At 35.2% G+C, this 17,316-nt stretch overlaps 1 protein-coding gene across 2 annotated transcripts in view; it reads right to left on the bottom strand.

Moving 5' to 3' along the window:
• ADAMTS19 (ADAM metallopeptidase with thrombospondin type 1 motif 19) overlaps positions 1 to 17,316 on the bottom strand; it is a 159,657-nt gene that overhangs the window by 34,572 nt on the left and 107,769 nt on the right. For both annotated transcript variants that reach the window (XM_048931929.1, XM_048931930.1), the window contains exons 11-16: positions 16,411 to 16,512; positions 12,699 to 12,829; positions 11,353 to 11,522; positions 8,416 to 8,543; positions 6,319 to 6,439; positions 4,120 to 4,200 (exon numbers count right to left, since the gene is read on the bottom strand). In XM_048931929.1, coding sequence (XP_048787886.1) covers positions 4,120 to 4,200; positions 6,319 to 6,439; positions 8,416 to 8,543; positions 11,353 to 11,522; positions 12,699 to 12,829; positions 16,411 to 16,512 — 733 coding nt within the window. The remainder of the gene's footprint in view (positions 1 to 4,119; positions 4,201 to 6,318; positions 6,440 to 8,415; positions 8,544 to 11,352; positions 11,523 to 12,698; positions 12,830 to 16,410; positions 16,513 to 17,316) is intronic.

Below are 17,316 nucleotides of genomic sequence, written 5' to 3'. Positions count from 1 at the left end.
AAGAACCAAAAATGTGCATATTCTTACCTGGAAAATAATTCAAACTCATTTTCATGAACTTGCATGCTTAGTTTATATTGCTAAACAGTTTGCTAAATTGTTTGTTGACAGCTTTCAAAGTTACAGACTTAATAACAAATGTTTTTGCATCTTGATGTTTCAATTTTTTTTTGTTATTAATCACTGTCCACAGCCTTCTATTTATAAAAGGAAAACATGGTTAATCTCGGGGGACTCTGGCCTCTGCTATGGGACCAGGTCCTCAACCAGCTTCAAAGGTATTTTAAAACAATCAGCATTTTCAAAAGTGGGCAATTCAAAATTGTGTGTAATTTGTCAGATCTTGCCTTCTTTTCCACATTCTTCACCTCATAGGCCCCAGCAGTACAACTTTTTTTTTTTTTTTTTTTTTTTTTAATTAGGAAACATACTTCATAAAGAAAACTGGACAAGAACCACATATTTGTCAATTTGACATCTCAAAAGAATGAGGAATTACAGGGCTATGCAGTGTTCAGTTGCAGGTGTTCAAAGGGTCTGCATCCCTGAAACAGCTTGATTGTGTTTGCCAAAACAATTACTTAGCTCACAGAATGGCTGAGGTAGGAAGGGAAGTCTGGATGTCATCTGGTTCTGCTCCCCTGCTCAAGCAGGGACACCTGGAGTTAATCCTCTTCTGTATCTCAGTTAAAAACAAATAATTTCTCTCATTTCCAATTACCAATGAGAAATTTCAGGTTTTGGACTAAAAACTATCTGTATAGCTAAATACAATTTAAGTATTCTTAGTAATTCATTATGGATCTGGAACCGACATGCCATTTTGCAACTGTCATGTGAGTGTTATAATCTCAAAATTTGTTTTATCTCCTATAAAAAAAAAATAAATAAACTTCTTGGTTTTGCATTTGGGCCGGAAGAACCCCAGGCACCCGTACAGGCTGGGAGGAGCGGTCCTTGAGAGCAGCTCGGCAGAGAAGGACCTGGGGGTCCTGATGGACGAGAGACTGAACATGAGCCAGCAGTGCGCTCTGGCAGCTCGAAAGGCAAATGGGATCCTGGGCTCCATCAGGAGAGGGGTGGCCAGCAGGGACAGGGAGGTGATTGTCCCTCTCTACTCGGCTCTTGTGAGGCCCCATCTGGAGTACTGTGTCCAGGTGTGGAGCCCTCAGTACAAGAAAGACGTTGAGATTTTGGAAAGGGTCCAGAGGAGGGCGACTAAGATGATCAGGGGGCTGGAGCACCTCCCCTATGAGGACAGGCTGAGGGAGTTGGGCTTGTTCAGCCTGGAGAAGAGAAGGCTGCGGGGTGACCTCATTGCAGCCTATCAATACCTGAAGGGAACCTACACCCAGGAGGGGAGTAAACTCTTCAAAAGGGCTGACAACAGCAGGACTAGGGGAAATGGTTTTAAGTTGAAGGAGAGAAGATTTAGGTTGGATGTTAGGGGGAAGTTCTTTACTAGGAGAGTGGTTAGGCCCTGGAACAGGCTGCCCAGGGAGGTTGTGGATGCCCCATCCTTGGACGTGTTTAAGGCCAGGTTGGACGGGGTCCTGAGCAACCTGATCTAAATGTGTATGTTTGGTGGCCCTGCTAGGCAGGGGGGTTGGAACTACATGATCCTTGGGGTCCCTTCCAACCCGGGTGATTCTGTGATTCTGTGATTCTGTGATTCTTCCTGTATTCTACTTTAACAACTTTAAAAAAAGCAAACATTTGTCAAATGGGAAGGAAAATGTAACAGCAGACAAGGCATAAGAAGCAGAATTTTGTATGTGTTTTCTCACATAACTTAAGGGTAGGAGGAATAACTAATATTTGGCTATATCATATATATTTATGATATTTATATTTTATATAATAAAAAAGAAAAAAAACACAGTTTTTTAAAATCTGTGAATAAATCCTCCAGAAGGCATAGGAGATAGGCCATATCTAGAGGCGTTCATCAGTTCAGTAAATGCAGTTGCCGTTCATACTTTACATTATTCCCTAGGATGACAGAGCTCCTGTTATTGTGGTGTATGTTGATATACCTCAGATAAAGAGGATATTTGAGGGGTTCAGAAGAAACTTCTCTGAAGACTAGCTTCCACAGTACATTTACACAATGATGCTATTGATATGTACTGTGGTTTTACTAATGAATTCATTATCGTCATCGCAACTTCCAAGATAACAGGGAAAGGCATTTATTTTGATTGCTTCCCTGTTTAGCCTATGGAAAACAGGGATCATATTTCCAACAGCTTAAATTGGATTCTACCTTGTAACCCACACTTTTTAAATGTATACTGCATCACAGTATGTTTATAGCTAAATCATTACGCAGTTATTTTGTAGATAATTAGCTATATTATTTTAGGAACTTAATCATAAGGTGCGTATATGAAAATAATGTGGCCAGAAATATGGTTGAAGTATATTGATTCTTTTCAAGTTCAAAAACCTAGAAAACAAGCTACCATGCAACATAAAATGAAAACTCCGAACTATAAGACATAAACGATTCAGAAAGACAGAATTTAATTTGTTTTGTGTTTCAAAATTTTGAAGACAGTTCTCTGAAAAACATTGTTTCTAAGCTGAAACTTTTACACTTTCTTTGCAGAACTTGCAATTCACCACTCTTGGTCAAAAAATTTAATGTTCAACTTATTAGTCCTATTCAATTTTGATTTTTGTGCTTTCAATATAAATATATTTTAAAATTGAAGAATTTTTAAGTACTTTTGGCTAGTATAAATAACAATAAAAAAAACAATAATTTAGGTTTTAGTTAGAAAGAAGAGATCTGTTGCTGTTTTTCCCCCCACAAAAAAAGATGTGTGATACTGGCTGATAATCATTCAGACATCAGCTGCATTAAGAAAAGTAAAATTCAAGTGAAAATAAATTAAAAGCTGATCAGGTATTAATGAGCGCTTTCAAAAATAATCAGAACAACTGATATGATTTCAAGGGTATAAAAAGAATTAACTTTTCTTAGTCTGTCTCAGTATAAGGAAGGAAAATTTACCACTTATGAGAAGTGAATTAATTTCCCTAAATACAAGTCTAGTGTTTACTTATTTTTGTATTATTTAGAATATAAGAACTAAACAGTACTTCAGTTGTCTGTTAATGGTAATAGGCAAAGAGGAATAAAATAACTTGAAAATTAAGAAATTTATCAATGAAACCAATTATTGATCCAACAGTCCTATACCTATATCTTTATACTCCATTAATGCACAGTGAAATTGTTCAAAACTATAAATCTCTTCCAATAATTTAACAGGATAAGCAGATCCCTCACAATAAGCAAATAGTAACTCACTGGTAACTTAAGGGCTAATAATTCAGATTTGCCATTTTTGACATTCTCTCAGGTGAGATATTGAGAATGATCAAGTAAAAAGTTTTGTAAAACGTTGGTATTTCTTATGACCAGAACTAATAACAGTGGTCAAACCAGGGAAATTTTAATTTCATTGTCCTGTTTCTTGTACTGAGTTTCTTACAAGTTAAAATGCAAGCAGTCCACCGAACAGGACCAATTATGATAACTTAAACCCTGTAACAATAATTACAAATTGTACTCCCCTAGACAAGAGCTCCACAAATCATTAAGACAGAAAAATGCTTTCTTCATATGAAAAACAACTTCATAAAAATGAAAAGAAAAAAAAAAAACTAAACTAAAAAAGTCATTATGATTAATTATTTCCATGAAAATATTCCAATTATTTGAAATCATCAAAATAATTTTTTTCTGTATTATTACTCTAATTTTTGAACTTTCATTTGACTTTTGGTGATCTCCTGTATATTGGTCTTTCTGTTTTTTTGTAGAAATTATTCCATTTCAGTATGAAGCATTTATTTTCACTAGTTCAATATGAAGAGCTCTCATTAGTGTTTTCCACATGAAGCACAGAAAGTCTTGAAATGGCTTGATGAAAGTTCCAAAAAACAGAAAATGCAGGAGCCATTCCTATCGCATTTCTTCAAATTTTCTTTATTTGTTCTCTCAATTATTTCATTTTCTACTGTTTCATTTAATCACACAAGCATGCCTATTTAGACCTCTTCAGTGCTAATCCAAACAGAAAACAAGCACTAAGCCATGATACTTACCTAAGTAACTGTGAGCTGGTTTTTCTTCCACAACTTTGATTCTCCTTGCTCCTGCAGGTATCACCAAAGCTTCCACATAACCTAGACATGAGACCAAATGTCCAAATGTACTGAGTTAAATAGAACTCTATACAAATGTACATCTTGCATGGTTTTTTTATTTCCTCTCTCCAATTCTGTTTTTGATATTTAGAAAGTTATAATTTGTATAACAATGGCATTCAAAAAAAGATTATAGTCATTAACAAATGATGATACTGTGCCTTGTACATAATATATATAGTGTGATATAAATTTTAACAGTGTGGTAGAATAAAATATAGAGAGAATTAGCAAGGAATACACTGGGTCTAGGACAGATGAAACCAAGTAACATAATGCTATTACCACATCAGGCAATGGCAAAAGAATTCTTATTTCATTCCGCAAGTAGAGAAAATATGACATCATTAGAAAATATATATATAAAATCATCCAACTATTTTCTTTTTTTTTTTTTTTGTATTCGTATTTTGTATTTTGTGATTCTGCTTTCTTGCTGTAGTGTTCAATTGCTGCTATGAATGATTTTGAAGTATGTTATTACAGTCAATGTAATAAAGTTATTGTAGTACATTAAAATTGGTTCCATACAGTGTGGGAAAAGACATGTTTAGTTTTTAGTAATTTGTTTAGTTTAGTAATTTGCTTTAAGCAAAAAGAGGTGAAAAGGCAAGGCAGGTGGAAAATACTGTGTTATAAATAAATCATATTTGAGATTATCTAGGTGAACTTCAAATAGTGGGCCGTAAAACAAATTTTTATTCTTCCCAGCTATGTAATTCTGTCTAGGATAACACTGAGCACTTACAGAATCTTCTCAACAAACTGGAAGCATGATTATTAGGTAACTGCAAAGGATCATTTATATCATTTCTTTAAGAGCAAATAACACTTTCCATTTATTGCTATTATTGACATTCCAGCTTCTTGAGAAATAAAACAACACAGCTGCGATTAGATGGCAATACTATAATATTATGGATTGACAAAGAACTCTGAATGATTCTGAGAAGATTTTGGAAATTCACATTAGCTGTAAAAGATTGCTGACACGCTGCTATTTCTACTAGCTGTCACTTCCTCTGTAGTATAATCCATGGTTTGGGATCCTTGTTCTGCACTACTTTCAGTTTAAGGTCCCAGAAGAAACATCTGAAGATTGTCTTTTGTTTTTTAACTGATGATTGCATGAATGAAATGCATTAAAGTCCATAACTGTCCAAGAAGATATTGTCTGATTTTAATTACATTATTTTATTATATGATTTACTTACTGTATTGAAATTTGGTGCATTTTATACACCACAAACAAAAAGTCTAACAGCAAACAAATGCTGAAAACAATTGCCCAAACTTTCTTTGAAAGGAAAGACTTAAATAAGAGAAGGTATACATGATGCATGATTGAATTCACTAGGATATCAGTCTTTCACTCTGTCAACTGTATGGGGCTGTAGTCAGTCATCTTGTTCAAAGAACAAATCATAAGACTGTCTGAAAATCTAATATTCATTCTGGACCAGAAAATCTTTTTAGTTTTTACATTATGTTGCCATTAACATAAAATAATGAAAAGATATGACTTCTCTACACATTTGACTTTATAATCTCTCAATGCTTCATTTAATGATACCACTCTGGGTAACAAAAGATAATTTGGACATTTATTTTGAAGAATATTACATTGATCTAAATATTGTAAGAATTCACAATTTAATTACATACTAAACACACAAAAACAATACTTTGCAGATTTCTAGCAACCATTTCTATGAAATGATATGTCTCTAGGGTAGAAAAATCAGATAATTTGCTCGTGTATTTTGCAGCATTATAGAAATAATCATTTACTTTTATGTTAAATATTGAACATGATTGGAGTGAGATTGATTTCAAAAATATCTTTTGTAGATATCTCAGGAACGTGATGTAGCAGAGGGTTGTTAGAGTTTGGGTAGTACGCTTAGGTTGCAGTTGGTCTTGATGATCTTGAAAGTCTTTTCCAACCTGAGCAACTCTCTGATTCTGTGATTCTATTATTCTAGATCTGAAACTGATAAACTGCATCTCTTTTAAAAAAAAAAAACATATCTCACTTCTAGTACTCAGAGTAATCAAAATAACACGTTTTTGAGCCTTCTAAATAATTAGACTTACCTGCTCCTCTGGTATGGTTAAAGTCACCTTTAATGACCTTGCAAGACTTTCCATTACCATTGCATACACCACAATGATCTTCACGAGCCAGAGAGCCTATTATACCGTCACAGCCAAATTTCTGTGGAAAAGAAAATAAAGCTGTTTAAGTAATGGTCTACATTTGTTATAAGGCTGCAGATATATCACACCATTTTTCAGGATGACCTAACATTTACAATTCAGGTTTGATGTCAGGCCTCTTCAGAATGAGGGTTTCACTATTGGATATCTTGATATCTGTTCTATACTAACTTCTCCTGTGATTTTACTTATGGTGCACTCACTCTTCCTATATGGTTGACCAACACTACCAGCTGCTCTCCAAGATGAATCTGGCACAGTTGAACCACTATACAAAACATTCCATAGGCCTTCCTCCCCAGTGACCTCAGTTTGTGTTGTTTTAGTATTTTTCATTCAAAATACGGGAGGCTTTTTCTCTCTCCCATAATAATAAAGTACCGTCTTCAGTTACTCCGAATAGCATGTGAACATACCTGGAATGTAAGTATAAAATTTATTTGTATTTTATGGAGTATTTGGTTTAGTATTAGAAGTATTTAGAGATGGCATTTACTAAAGAAGCACTCTTACATTACTAAATTAGAGGTATTTCTGTCAAGTATTATCACTGCTCCTTTGTCAACAGAAATAGAGTTAATATGAAGTTCATTTAATATGAAATAAAAATCTTTTGAAGACCAGAAAGGCCAACACATGGTAATCTTGTGCACGGTATAACCGCACCTCATTAAACCAATAAAACTTCAGCACTGTTTGATAAGTGATGAAGATAAAAACTAGGCTAAAAAGGAAATGAAAAATTCTTGTAAGAACAGAAAACATGGTCTACTACAGATCAGCTTGTTTTCAAGCATGTGAAGATTGTTACTTCACGTTATGCAAACAATTCTTAATAGAACTGTTCTACTGAAAAGAAAAAAGAAAACAACATTAACAGTTTATGGTATTAGGGTTCCAAGAGCTGCATATCTAAAATGATATATTTGGAAGATTTAAATACCTAACTCGACAGCTGTAGACCAGAAGTTCTTTATTATCTGTTGCTTGAAAAGACAAGCTAAAATGCAGAAGATAGAAAAAATTTATATTTTCAAATTCGATTAGCACATATCTCTCTGACTCTTGATATATCCAGAATACAATTCAGTCTTTGATGGGTTTGGCTTCAGGCTTTTTTTGTCTTTATTAGCCAGACAGATATGAAAAGTGGATAATAAAACAAAACAACAGGTTTTTCATGAAAAATGGACTATATGTCCTCTTTGTGATCTCCTATAACTGGTGAGCAAAAAACCAGTTCAGTGAAGTATTTAAGTATTGTGTAATTGTTGCACACAGTCACTTGAGAAAGACTTATTATACATACACATCTGCATTTACATGGAGACATAGATGCATGTATGCATCTGTAAGCTAATTTATTATAGCATCTAGTGATGAATCTGTATTAAAGGTTACTTTTTCTGCTGAATTCAGTGTATGCAATGAGAAGTGGATCAAGCTAAAAACAGCCCTGAGGGATTTATATGAAAGAGTTTCTATATGAGGCACTATAAAAGTGTCAAAAGAACTTCTATAAACCAAATGAATTTTCAGGACCATAAACAGAAGAAGCCCTCTGTTTTAGTTATCTGTAAATTATCATCTTTGGCTTATTTGGATGTAAAATCTGTACTGTTGACAGAATTCAGCTCACATATGCAGATCCCATAGCAACATTTCCCATTCTGTTGAAAGCTGTGTCTTCACTCAACTTTAGAAGATGAATTCAATTATCCAATGTGCTGCAGTTTCTTATAATCAGCCATACGTGGGATACATATTCCTGCAGCTAAATCTTCAGCAACTTCAGATAATGTGTTCCAATGAGTGAAAAGAGTTAAAATATTTTAGTATGATACATAAAGAAACATTCAGTCTTGGCCATGCATTTTGCAAAATTCCATCAGAGAAGTAACACATATTCATAACAAATACTTGCACCCACACACATGTACATACATATCCATTTTCTAAAGAAGTAATTTATACCTGGCATCTACCATCTGCACAGATGTCTAACCCATGCTGGCCACAGGAAGTCCCATCCATCACCTTTTCTGTTAGAAGAATGGGTTGATCCTTTCCAGACGGTGTACAGAATAAGGCACATGGCTTTTCTTTAGTAGCAATTGATAGAAAAAAAAAAAGAGGTCGTGAAAGGTCAGTTAACAAATAAAAACAAAATCAACAGTATTTTAAAAGTTGATTTATACTTATCTTTTCAGTATGAATCTACATTAGTATAAGAAGTCATCTCAGTTAATGTGGGGGAAAAAAAAAACCAAACCAACACACATTTTCTGTCCTTTTCTCATGGTTGTAGAACTCAAGTTCTTTTTCTTCCTAGAACATACTTCTGCTTTAAACTTGGCTTACATCATACTCCTGTCATGTTCATTGCTACAATTAAGAATACACACATTTCAACTGATGGAATATTTTGGTTGTAATCTATACTTTCATTCTACTAAACTTCTGACAGATCATAAATATTGGTTAAAAAAGAAAGTTAACACTTTCCAGATTTTCTAACTATGCAGGTCATAGAGGGAAAAAGAAAAAAAAAAAATAAAAAAAATTGAGTAACTGAAACACCCTGGGAAGAAAAATATAAGGATTTACCAAGTCCACATTTTAAAAAAAGACAAAATACTGAACACATTCTTTCTAACATCTCTACCACAGTCATGTAAGTTTCTACTACATTTCTACAGCATTCTGCAAATCATTTTCATTTTGAAAAGAATTAAAAAGAAATTTTATCTACGTGGCCATGTATTCCACAGGGTCATCATTTATAAATAATGAAGTTTTTTCTATCACTGCCAAAGTAATAACAAATAAAATAAGTCTCCTCTCAGTGGTCAACTGAGTACAAAATCACATAACTTTTTATATCTTTAATCACAAGTGCATTAACTCAGAACTCTTTTCCAAATCTTTTTCAGATTCTTGAAAGGATAATGTCAATCTTGAAATTGAAACTGATTTCATTTGGATGCATTCTACACCACTCATACTTCATGCTGACTTTTAGATTCCTGGAGTGCATTTTTATTAGTAAATTAAACAGTTCCAGGAAACATTCAAGGGCACTAGAGCTCTACTGTCTGTGCAGTTAAACTGTAAAACAGCCTGTGGCACATTTTTTGCCTGTGCCATCTAGCACTGGCTGGGTCTAAACTAGAAACTGCCGCTTGAAAAGGGCCATTTCCAGAAAGCAGCTTGGATGCTACCATCTTTTTCAGAGTGTTAGATAGCTGAGAAGTATGGACACAGGCCTCCTCTGCCAGCTCACTTGCAAACCAGAGAGGAGTCTGGGCACATTTAACATACTAAAATTGACATAGCTCTGGGTATCTCCAGGGGAAAAATACAATCAGATGTGATCTTTTTTTGCCAATACATGAAGCCAGTTAGACACAAGCCACCTCCAGTTCAGAAGCATGAGACTGCCTGAGCTTGTACATTCTGCATTTCTGCTATATTGCTTAAACAGTAAAGTAAAAGTCACCTGGTATCTACAAGAACCGCATGCATCAGAATTCTTCAAAAGAGTACCTTAATAGAAAATTTACAAACTAAAATTTTTTAAGGACACTGAACTCAAAAAGGCAAAACCAAACAAACAAAAAACCCCCAAAAAAACAAAAAACAAACAAACAAACAAAAAAAAACCAGAATCAAGGAATGATTTATGTTGAAAAGGCCCTGAAAGATGGTCCAGTTCCAATCTGCCTCCAGTGTACAGGGGCACCTTCTACTATATCACATTGCCCAAAGCCCCATCCATCCTGGTCTTGAACATCTTTAGGCTGAACAATCCAAAACTTCTCTGGGCAAAGTAAAAAATCACTTCATGATGTCTAAATTAAACCTTCTTTTTTTTTAAAGCCATAACCCCCTGTCCTATCAGTACAATCCCTGGCAAAGAGGAGCTTTTCATCTTTCTTGCAGATCCACTTTAGATACTGATGAGCCATTGTGAGGTCTCCCCAGTGCCTTTTCTCCTCCAGGCTGAACAATCCCAGGTCTCTCAGCCCATCTTAATAGAAGAGATGCTGATCGTCCTCATGGCCCTATAGGTGACCTCACTCAAGCAACAGTAACTACTTTGGACATGGTGCACAGTTCAGTCCTCGTAAAGTCCAGGAGGGAAAATATCTAAGGGTTTGGGAAAAATGGACTTTTGTAACACTGGCATTATTCAGCTTATGTCCAGTTTTGTGCTTCCTTAGTGCAGCTTAAGACATGAACATGCTTGATGAAAATAGTCATCTGTTCTCAATGGAAAATGGGAATGCGTCAACATTTTTCATCAGATGACTGAATTATTCAAAGTCAGATTGAAAATTTATGATCCTTAGGATATATGTCAAATGTTTCTGCTCTAAAATGAAATTTGGTAAAATAAAGCCAGATTGATTCAGTAGATAAGGGCCTTTCAAATACATGAAGAGAATTTTCTTTACTCTGAAAGAAGAATAACAAGTTTTCATTGTGCCACCTTCAGTCTTCTATATAATCTCATAATTTAGCGTTAAAAAAATCTTCTTTTAGATGGACATATGTTCACCCAGGTTTGTTGTGTAGGATAATAACTTCACATTTTTCAGGATTCAGCAAAATCTGTCCTTTGTAATGCTTGTGATAATTTGTCTTGAGGGAAATATCAATGGCAATTGAATACTTACAGTATTCTCCTGTCATTCTTGGCACAACTTTACTACTAGTTGTAAAGATTCTTAATTTCTCAACTTAACTGTTTTCAGTCCTTAACTCTTTCTGCTTGCTTTTCTTCTGTTGTTGTTGTGTTTGGTCAGTTCATTGGTTTGTTTTCATTTTGCTTTTGCTTTTAAATTATTGCTACTTATTAAAGAAAGTATAATAACAATTTGGGAAATGTGAGAGATGTCTTTGACTTACCATTATCAATGACAGCCTGCCATTGGTGCACGTGCTTCTGATATGAAGATCTGACACTGAAAGCCTGGCACTGCCAGTCTCTGAAGGCAGGCACGCCAGCAGGACAGGAAGGATTTTCACATATTCTATACTGCATCACAGGGCCATGACACTCACCTTCAACGCCCAGACTAGAAATGATGGCATAAATATAGTCATTTATTATTAGCAATATCTATAAACATACAGCATAACTTGTTTAAGATAAACACAAACAATTTAAATTGCAGTTTTATTGATGACATAATATTAAAAAATCACTCACAATAAACTCACAGAACATGTTTGACTTCTGTTTGGACTGGCTGCATTACAGGTAATGGTGCTAAACCATAACTTACACTTGATCCCAAAGAAGCACTAGTATTACTAGGGATGTTTAGCACAGAGAACCTTCATTAAAGTTTTGGTAAAGTTCAGGTGATTTTTCTGTTGTTGCTTTCTATTGTTGAAGTGAGCCAGGAATGCAAGTGAAAGGACATATAATGCCTGCCTTAATAGAGATTTGTTACCTCTCCATTTTTTTTAACATATGTTGTGTTACAAAATTTAGGCAAAACTCTTTTTCCTGATGTATAAGTTGTGATTGTAGGCATTAATGAATACATGCAGAATAGTGAACTGCAAAAAATTGGAGTTACTTACCGAAAATGTTGCCTGGAAGAATGAATTTAAGTGAAACTGAAACATCATTAAATTCTACAGAGTTTTAGGCATGCTATTGGAAGTAGTATTTAGATGGGAGGATATAAAAATAGCCTCTTTTCAATCTAAGGACTCTGTTAACTACTGTTTATTAGCGTAGCCATATCCAAGTTTTCCTTATGGCTCTCTATGCATACATCCCTCTTAATTCCTCTGTCTTCTGCACTCCTTCCCCTTCCCTTTCCCTTTCCCTTTCCCTTTCCCTTTCCCTTTCCCTTTCCCTTTCCCTTTCCCTTTCTCTTTCCCTTTCCCTTTCCCTTTCCCTTTCCCTTTCCCTTTCCCTTTCCCTTTCCCTTTCCTTTTCCCTTTCCCTATTTTTCTTTACCAAAATGAAAAGACAAGAATTATGTACTGGCACTCTGCAAGTCAAAAATTACACATTTGGTTTTCTCTTTGTCTTTGTTTTCTCTTTTCTCTTTGTCTTCAGGTGAAGCTATAAACAAAAGCTTTAACATGCAACTAAAAAAATCAAATACTTAGTTCATCTAAGCCTTTTCAGTATTCATTACTTATAAGATAGCAATATCTTAATGAGGTTCTGTACTGGAACAATTTAAATTCTGTTCAGAAAAATAGAATTGGAATCCTGAACTTATTTTTACCCAGGACATTTGCGCTGTCGGCTGCTGATTCCAGTGTTGCAAGTACGGCTGCAAGTGCTCCACATGCTCCATTCCCCCTCCATATGTTCCACCAATGTTGTCCGATTGGTACATTCTCCAGCCTTACACCACTAAATAAGAATTCATCAGTTAGGTAAATAAATCAAGGCATACGCAAAACAACTCACTACTCCACAAGGCAGAATCCAAATATTTTGTTCAAAAGATTTCATATGAGTCAGGAGTATCTCCTCCTACTGTTTTCGCAGCTCTCTCTCCTGTATTAGTGACCTTCCTCTAGCTCTTTGTCCAAGTACCAAGTGCAACTCTTGTCTACAAGCTCATGCTGAAGTTCATTTTCAACACAGGGTGCCTCTGGAAAAGAAATGGTTTCCAGATCACATTGTCCACTTTGTTTGAGGCTGGGCCCTGCTTAGGAAAATGCTTCTGGGTCCAGCCAAAACACATTGCAGGGATTGCCCATTTGCTGAATCAGATGATCACAGTACTGTGTTTTGGGCTGTGCCCCCAGCTTGATTGGTTCACTAGTATAGGTATAGCTAGTATTTATCACTGATAATCCAGTGACAATTGTAACATGAAATTCTATGAGTAACATGAATACTATGAATCGGAGAAAAAACAAGATTTTTTCACAACTTGCATTCAAAGAGACAGGAATGGAATCCTCCATAGACTAGTGCTGAAAAAGTCAACTGAACTTCTGACATTTATTTAAAGAAGTCCAGAATACCACCTCAATAATCTTGTATTTATCTGTCACTTCCCATGATAACAGCAATTTCTCACTATCCAATCACAATTCTTATGCTTTGTAGCCTATGTCCATATCTTGTGACAAGCACTATACATTTGCAAAACGCTAGTACTTATCAATTTACACCAGCTGAAAATCTTTTTCATTGTGTCCTGGTTTCAACTGGGACAGACTTGATTTTCCTCATAGTGTCTGATATGCTATGTTTTGGTATGAAGATAAAAGCAGTACTGATAACACACTGATGTTTTAGTTGCTAAGTAGTGCTGTACAGAGCCAAGGACATTTTCACTTCATTTCAATTTCATTTTCTCAGCTTCTTGTACAGCCCTTCCAGACAGGTGAATGGGAGGCACAAAGAGCCAGGAGGGGATAGATCCAGGACAGCTGAGCTAAACTGGTCAAAGAGATATTCCAACTGTATAGAATCACGTGGAGGAAAAAAAAAAAAAACAAGAAAAAAAAAAAACCTTTTAAACTGAGGCGACTTGGCCACAGCAGTTGCTGGTGCTCAGGGTCTGTCCAGGCATCGGTTATCGGCTGGTGAGCAAGTGGTATTTGTATCATTTGTTTTATGTATACATATACATATGTATCTAGTTACTATCATTATTGTTATTTCTCTTCTTTTCTATCGTACTTAACAGTTTAAATGTCAGCCTATGAGTTCTACCTATTTATTTTTCTATTCTGTCTCCCATCAGTGGGTTTGGGTCAGTGCTGGGATCAGTGGGTTTGGCTGCTTGTCAGATTAAACACATGAAATATGAGATTTCCACAATTATAAAGCAATAAGGCTATAGCAGACAACAAAGAATTAATGTCATTGACTATGAACTAACACATTTATCTTTGCACTCTAGATTACTGGTTACTATTTAATAGATAAAGTACATCACAAACTCATATCTTGAAAGGAACAAAACATGTCAATAATAAAAACAATAAAGACCTTTGTAACTTTTATAAAATAATACTGTTATCTGCACTGTGTGCAATAAAACCTTGTCTAGCGTTAAATTTTACCTTCAGTTTCTAACTGATCAATTGAGCTTAATTTTCTGCCCTAAACTATAGCATTGCAATCATGACATAATTTACCAAATTTGAGAAGTCTTCATAGAGCTGTTTAAATTTTTGCATTGAACACACAATCAGAAACTACAAATTTTGTAATTTGATATTTCAGACTGAACATGCTCATGTTTATTTAATCATATTCCTTCAGATAGAGAGGCAAAAAAGAGTTTTCTCCAGAGACTGCATCTTCCTGATGGGGAGTTTGAGGGGTGCTTAGAAATCCTTGACTTATATGACAGATGAGCTGGAATGAGCTTAAACCTAGAGAGGCTAAGGAAATGATACTCAAACCACTTCCCAATATCCTAAGCAAATAATACGAGACAAGAATATATCATCTCTACAACCTAAGACATAAAGTAAACAAGAAGAAGTATCTCTTCTAATTCTCTGAGATGTTTCAGTTATGTCTGCTTAGCTTTCTACTGCTAGTCATAAATAAGGTGTCCCTGCAGCTTGACACAAAACTCTCTGAGCCATTTGAATTTGAATCAGTAATATTTCTTACACTTTCTACTTATTTCCCTCCAACTAGCTAAGCTCCTCATAGGTTCTCCCAGCACTCATGTCATGTCACTACCATATAATAATGTCTTCACAACTACCAACAAGAACAAGTTGTCTGCAATTACTTGCTATTATCACCTTTTTGCAAATGAATTAATGACGTACAATGATGTTCAGAACATACACTAATTTTGGGCTGTCTGAATGTTCAAATGGCTGTGGTTGTATTACAGAAAAATCTGGGTCTCAATGAGTTCCACTATTTTCTTATTCCACACCAGAGGCACACCAGTGTCAACATAAAGAATATAAACTTCAACAAAAGATATGTCTGTGTCTTTCCAAATGTTGATTCCAGACAAAGCATCATGCATTTATCAGAATCAAAAGATCATAACAAATGTAAGACTTTTAGAAATATGACAATTAATGCACTCTAGTTTTTCTTCAGTATACAAAAATTTTACTACTTGAAAAATTTAGCTGATTGATTTATTTGCTCTTCTTAGAATCACTGAATGGCTTGTGTTGGAAGGGATCACAAGAATCATCAAGTTCCAAACCCCTGCCACAGGCAGGGTCACAAGCCTCCTCAAACCTCCGGAAGATTAGGGATATGATGACAGTCCTTGGTGACTGCAATATGACTCAAAGAGCCAATCACTCCAGAAGGAGACTGCTGTCAGCACAGTATCATGAAAATCCCAAGACACATGCATATTTCTGTTATGTTATCTATTTACGAAAAGTATCTACTTTACAGTTCTATTCACACAGCAGCAGCATTATTATAACATGAAAGCTCCTGAAGAACAACAATTAATGTAAGGCAGACTTCAGGAGACCATTAATTTCTCCTTGACAACATATTTGCAGTGACATTAATTGTTCTTTTGGTGTACGGACACTGTAAATTCCTCTTTAAGCTTATCCTAAATAGTTAGATTGCAAATCTGATTTTACGTGGAAATTGGAGCTGAAATTTTTCTGTCTTTCAAAGCTTATGTTTCTGCTCACAACAAGCAGGGCAACAATGGCATTCCATTCATAAACATGACACAAAAACAAAGCAAGACTGAAATAGAACAGTGCAAGCATCAAAACAGGTGGCTTTGATTAACTTCTTAAAAGCATTTCATTGCTTGTATGGAAATGTATTTTTGTACTATGTCTAGATTATATAATAGAAAATATATAGTTCATTTTATTATGTACGTATAGTTTTCATGAAAATTGAGGTAAGCAGTAACTTTAAACAAATGCAAAGACATATTCAGTTTTTCCTTAAATGTCAGGTGTTCAGTGTAACTTATGTTGCTTTATTACTTCTGCTGTAGGAAAACATACCTTTCCAGTCTCACAGTCTGTTCCATCCATAGGTGGATCCAGTTTAGTTTTGCATTCCTTCTCACTTTCCACCTTACACCACAACCCAGTGCATATGACATGCTGAAAACCAAGTATATAGGTATATAGGTATTCTACAAAGTATGAAATCTGTCTTAAGAAAAGTTACTTTCTGCACATAATTTAATAATTTTATAATAAAGTTACCAGCTTCAAGATATTAAAAATAGGCTAAAAGTGGACAAAAATCAGTAAGGGCAAATTGTGCTTCACTTTCTATTAATCACTGACACATGATACAAGCCAAGCTAGTGTGCTGACAGAAAGGGGAAAGAAATCCCTGAGTTTAACCTTAGAGGTCATGGTCTGTGCATACTCCAGCACTGACAAAGCACATAGGAATAACTTTGCACCATGTTATGAACATGTCAGTATGCAGATACACTCCAACTAGGACTGAAAGATGTATGACAATGCTAAGGCCGAAAGGAGGATTCTACTTCTGTTTACTAGCACACAAATCAGGAAAACCACTGGGCACCTGGATAAAACTAAATTTTTTAGCATCATTTTAGAAACAGGTGAGTACAAGGGATGTGCTTCTTAACAACATTTGGAGCTTTCAGAGCTCCATATTAATCCATATTTTCACTCATTTTATTTAGAATCATGGAAACATTAAGGTTGGAAAAGACCTCTAAGATCATCAAGTCTAACCATCAATCCATTATCACCATGCTCACTAACTTCATCCCTCAGTGTCACATCTATACATATCTTAGTGCTCATTCATTTTATATGAAAGGGAGAAAGCACTGTCACTACCAACAAAAAGCAAGATTTGAAAATGAATCTATTTATATACACAAGATCTAATCAATCTTGGTACAGCTACGCAGACTATGA

This window comes from Lagopus muta, chromosome Z (assembly GCF_023343835.1).
Source record: "Lagopus muta isolate bLagMut1 chromosome Z, bLagMut1 primary, whole genome shotgun sequence".
Classification (NCBI taxonomy): domain Eukaryota; kingdom Metazoa; phylum Chordata; class Aves; order Galliformes; family Phasianidae; genus Lagopus; species Lagopus muta.
The sequence above is the reverse complement of the archived record's forward strand: the minus strand, read 5'-3'. Positions and strand labels throughout refer to the sequence as shown.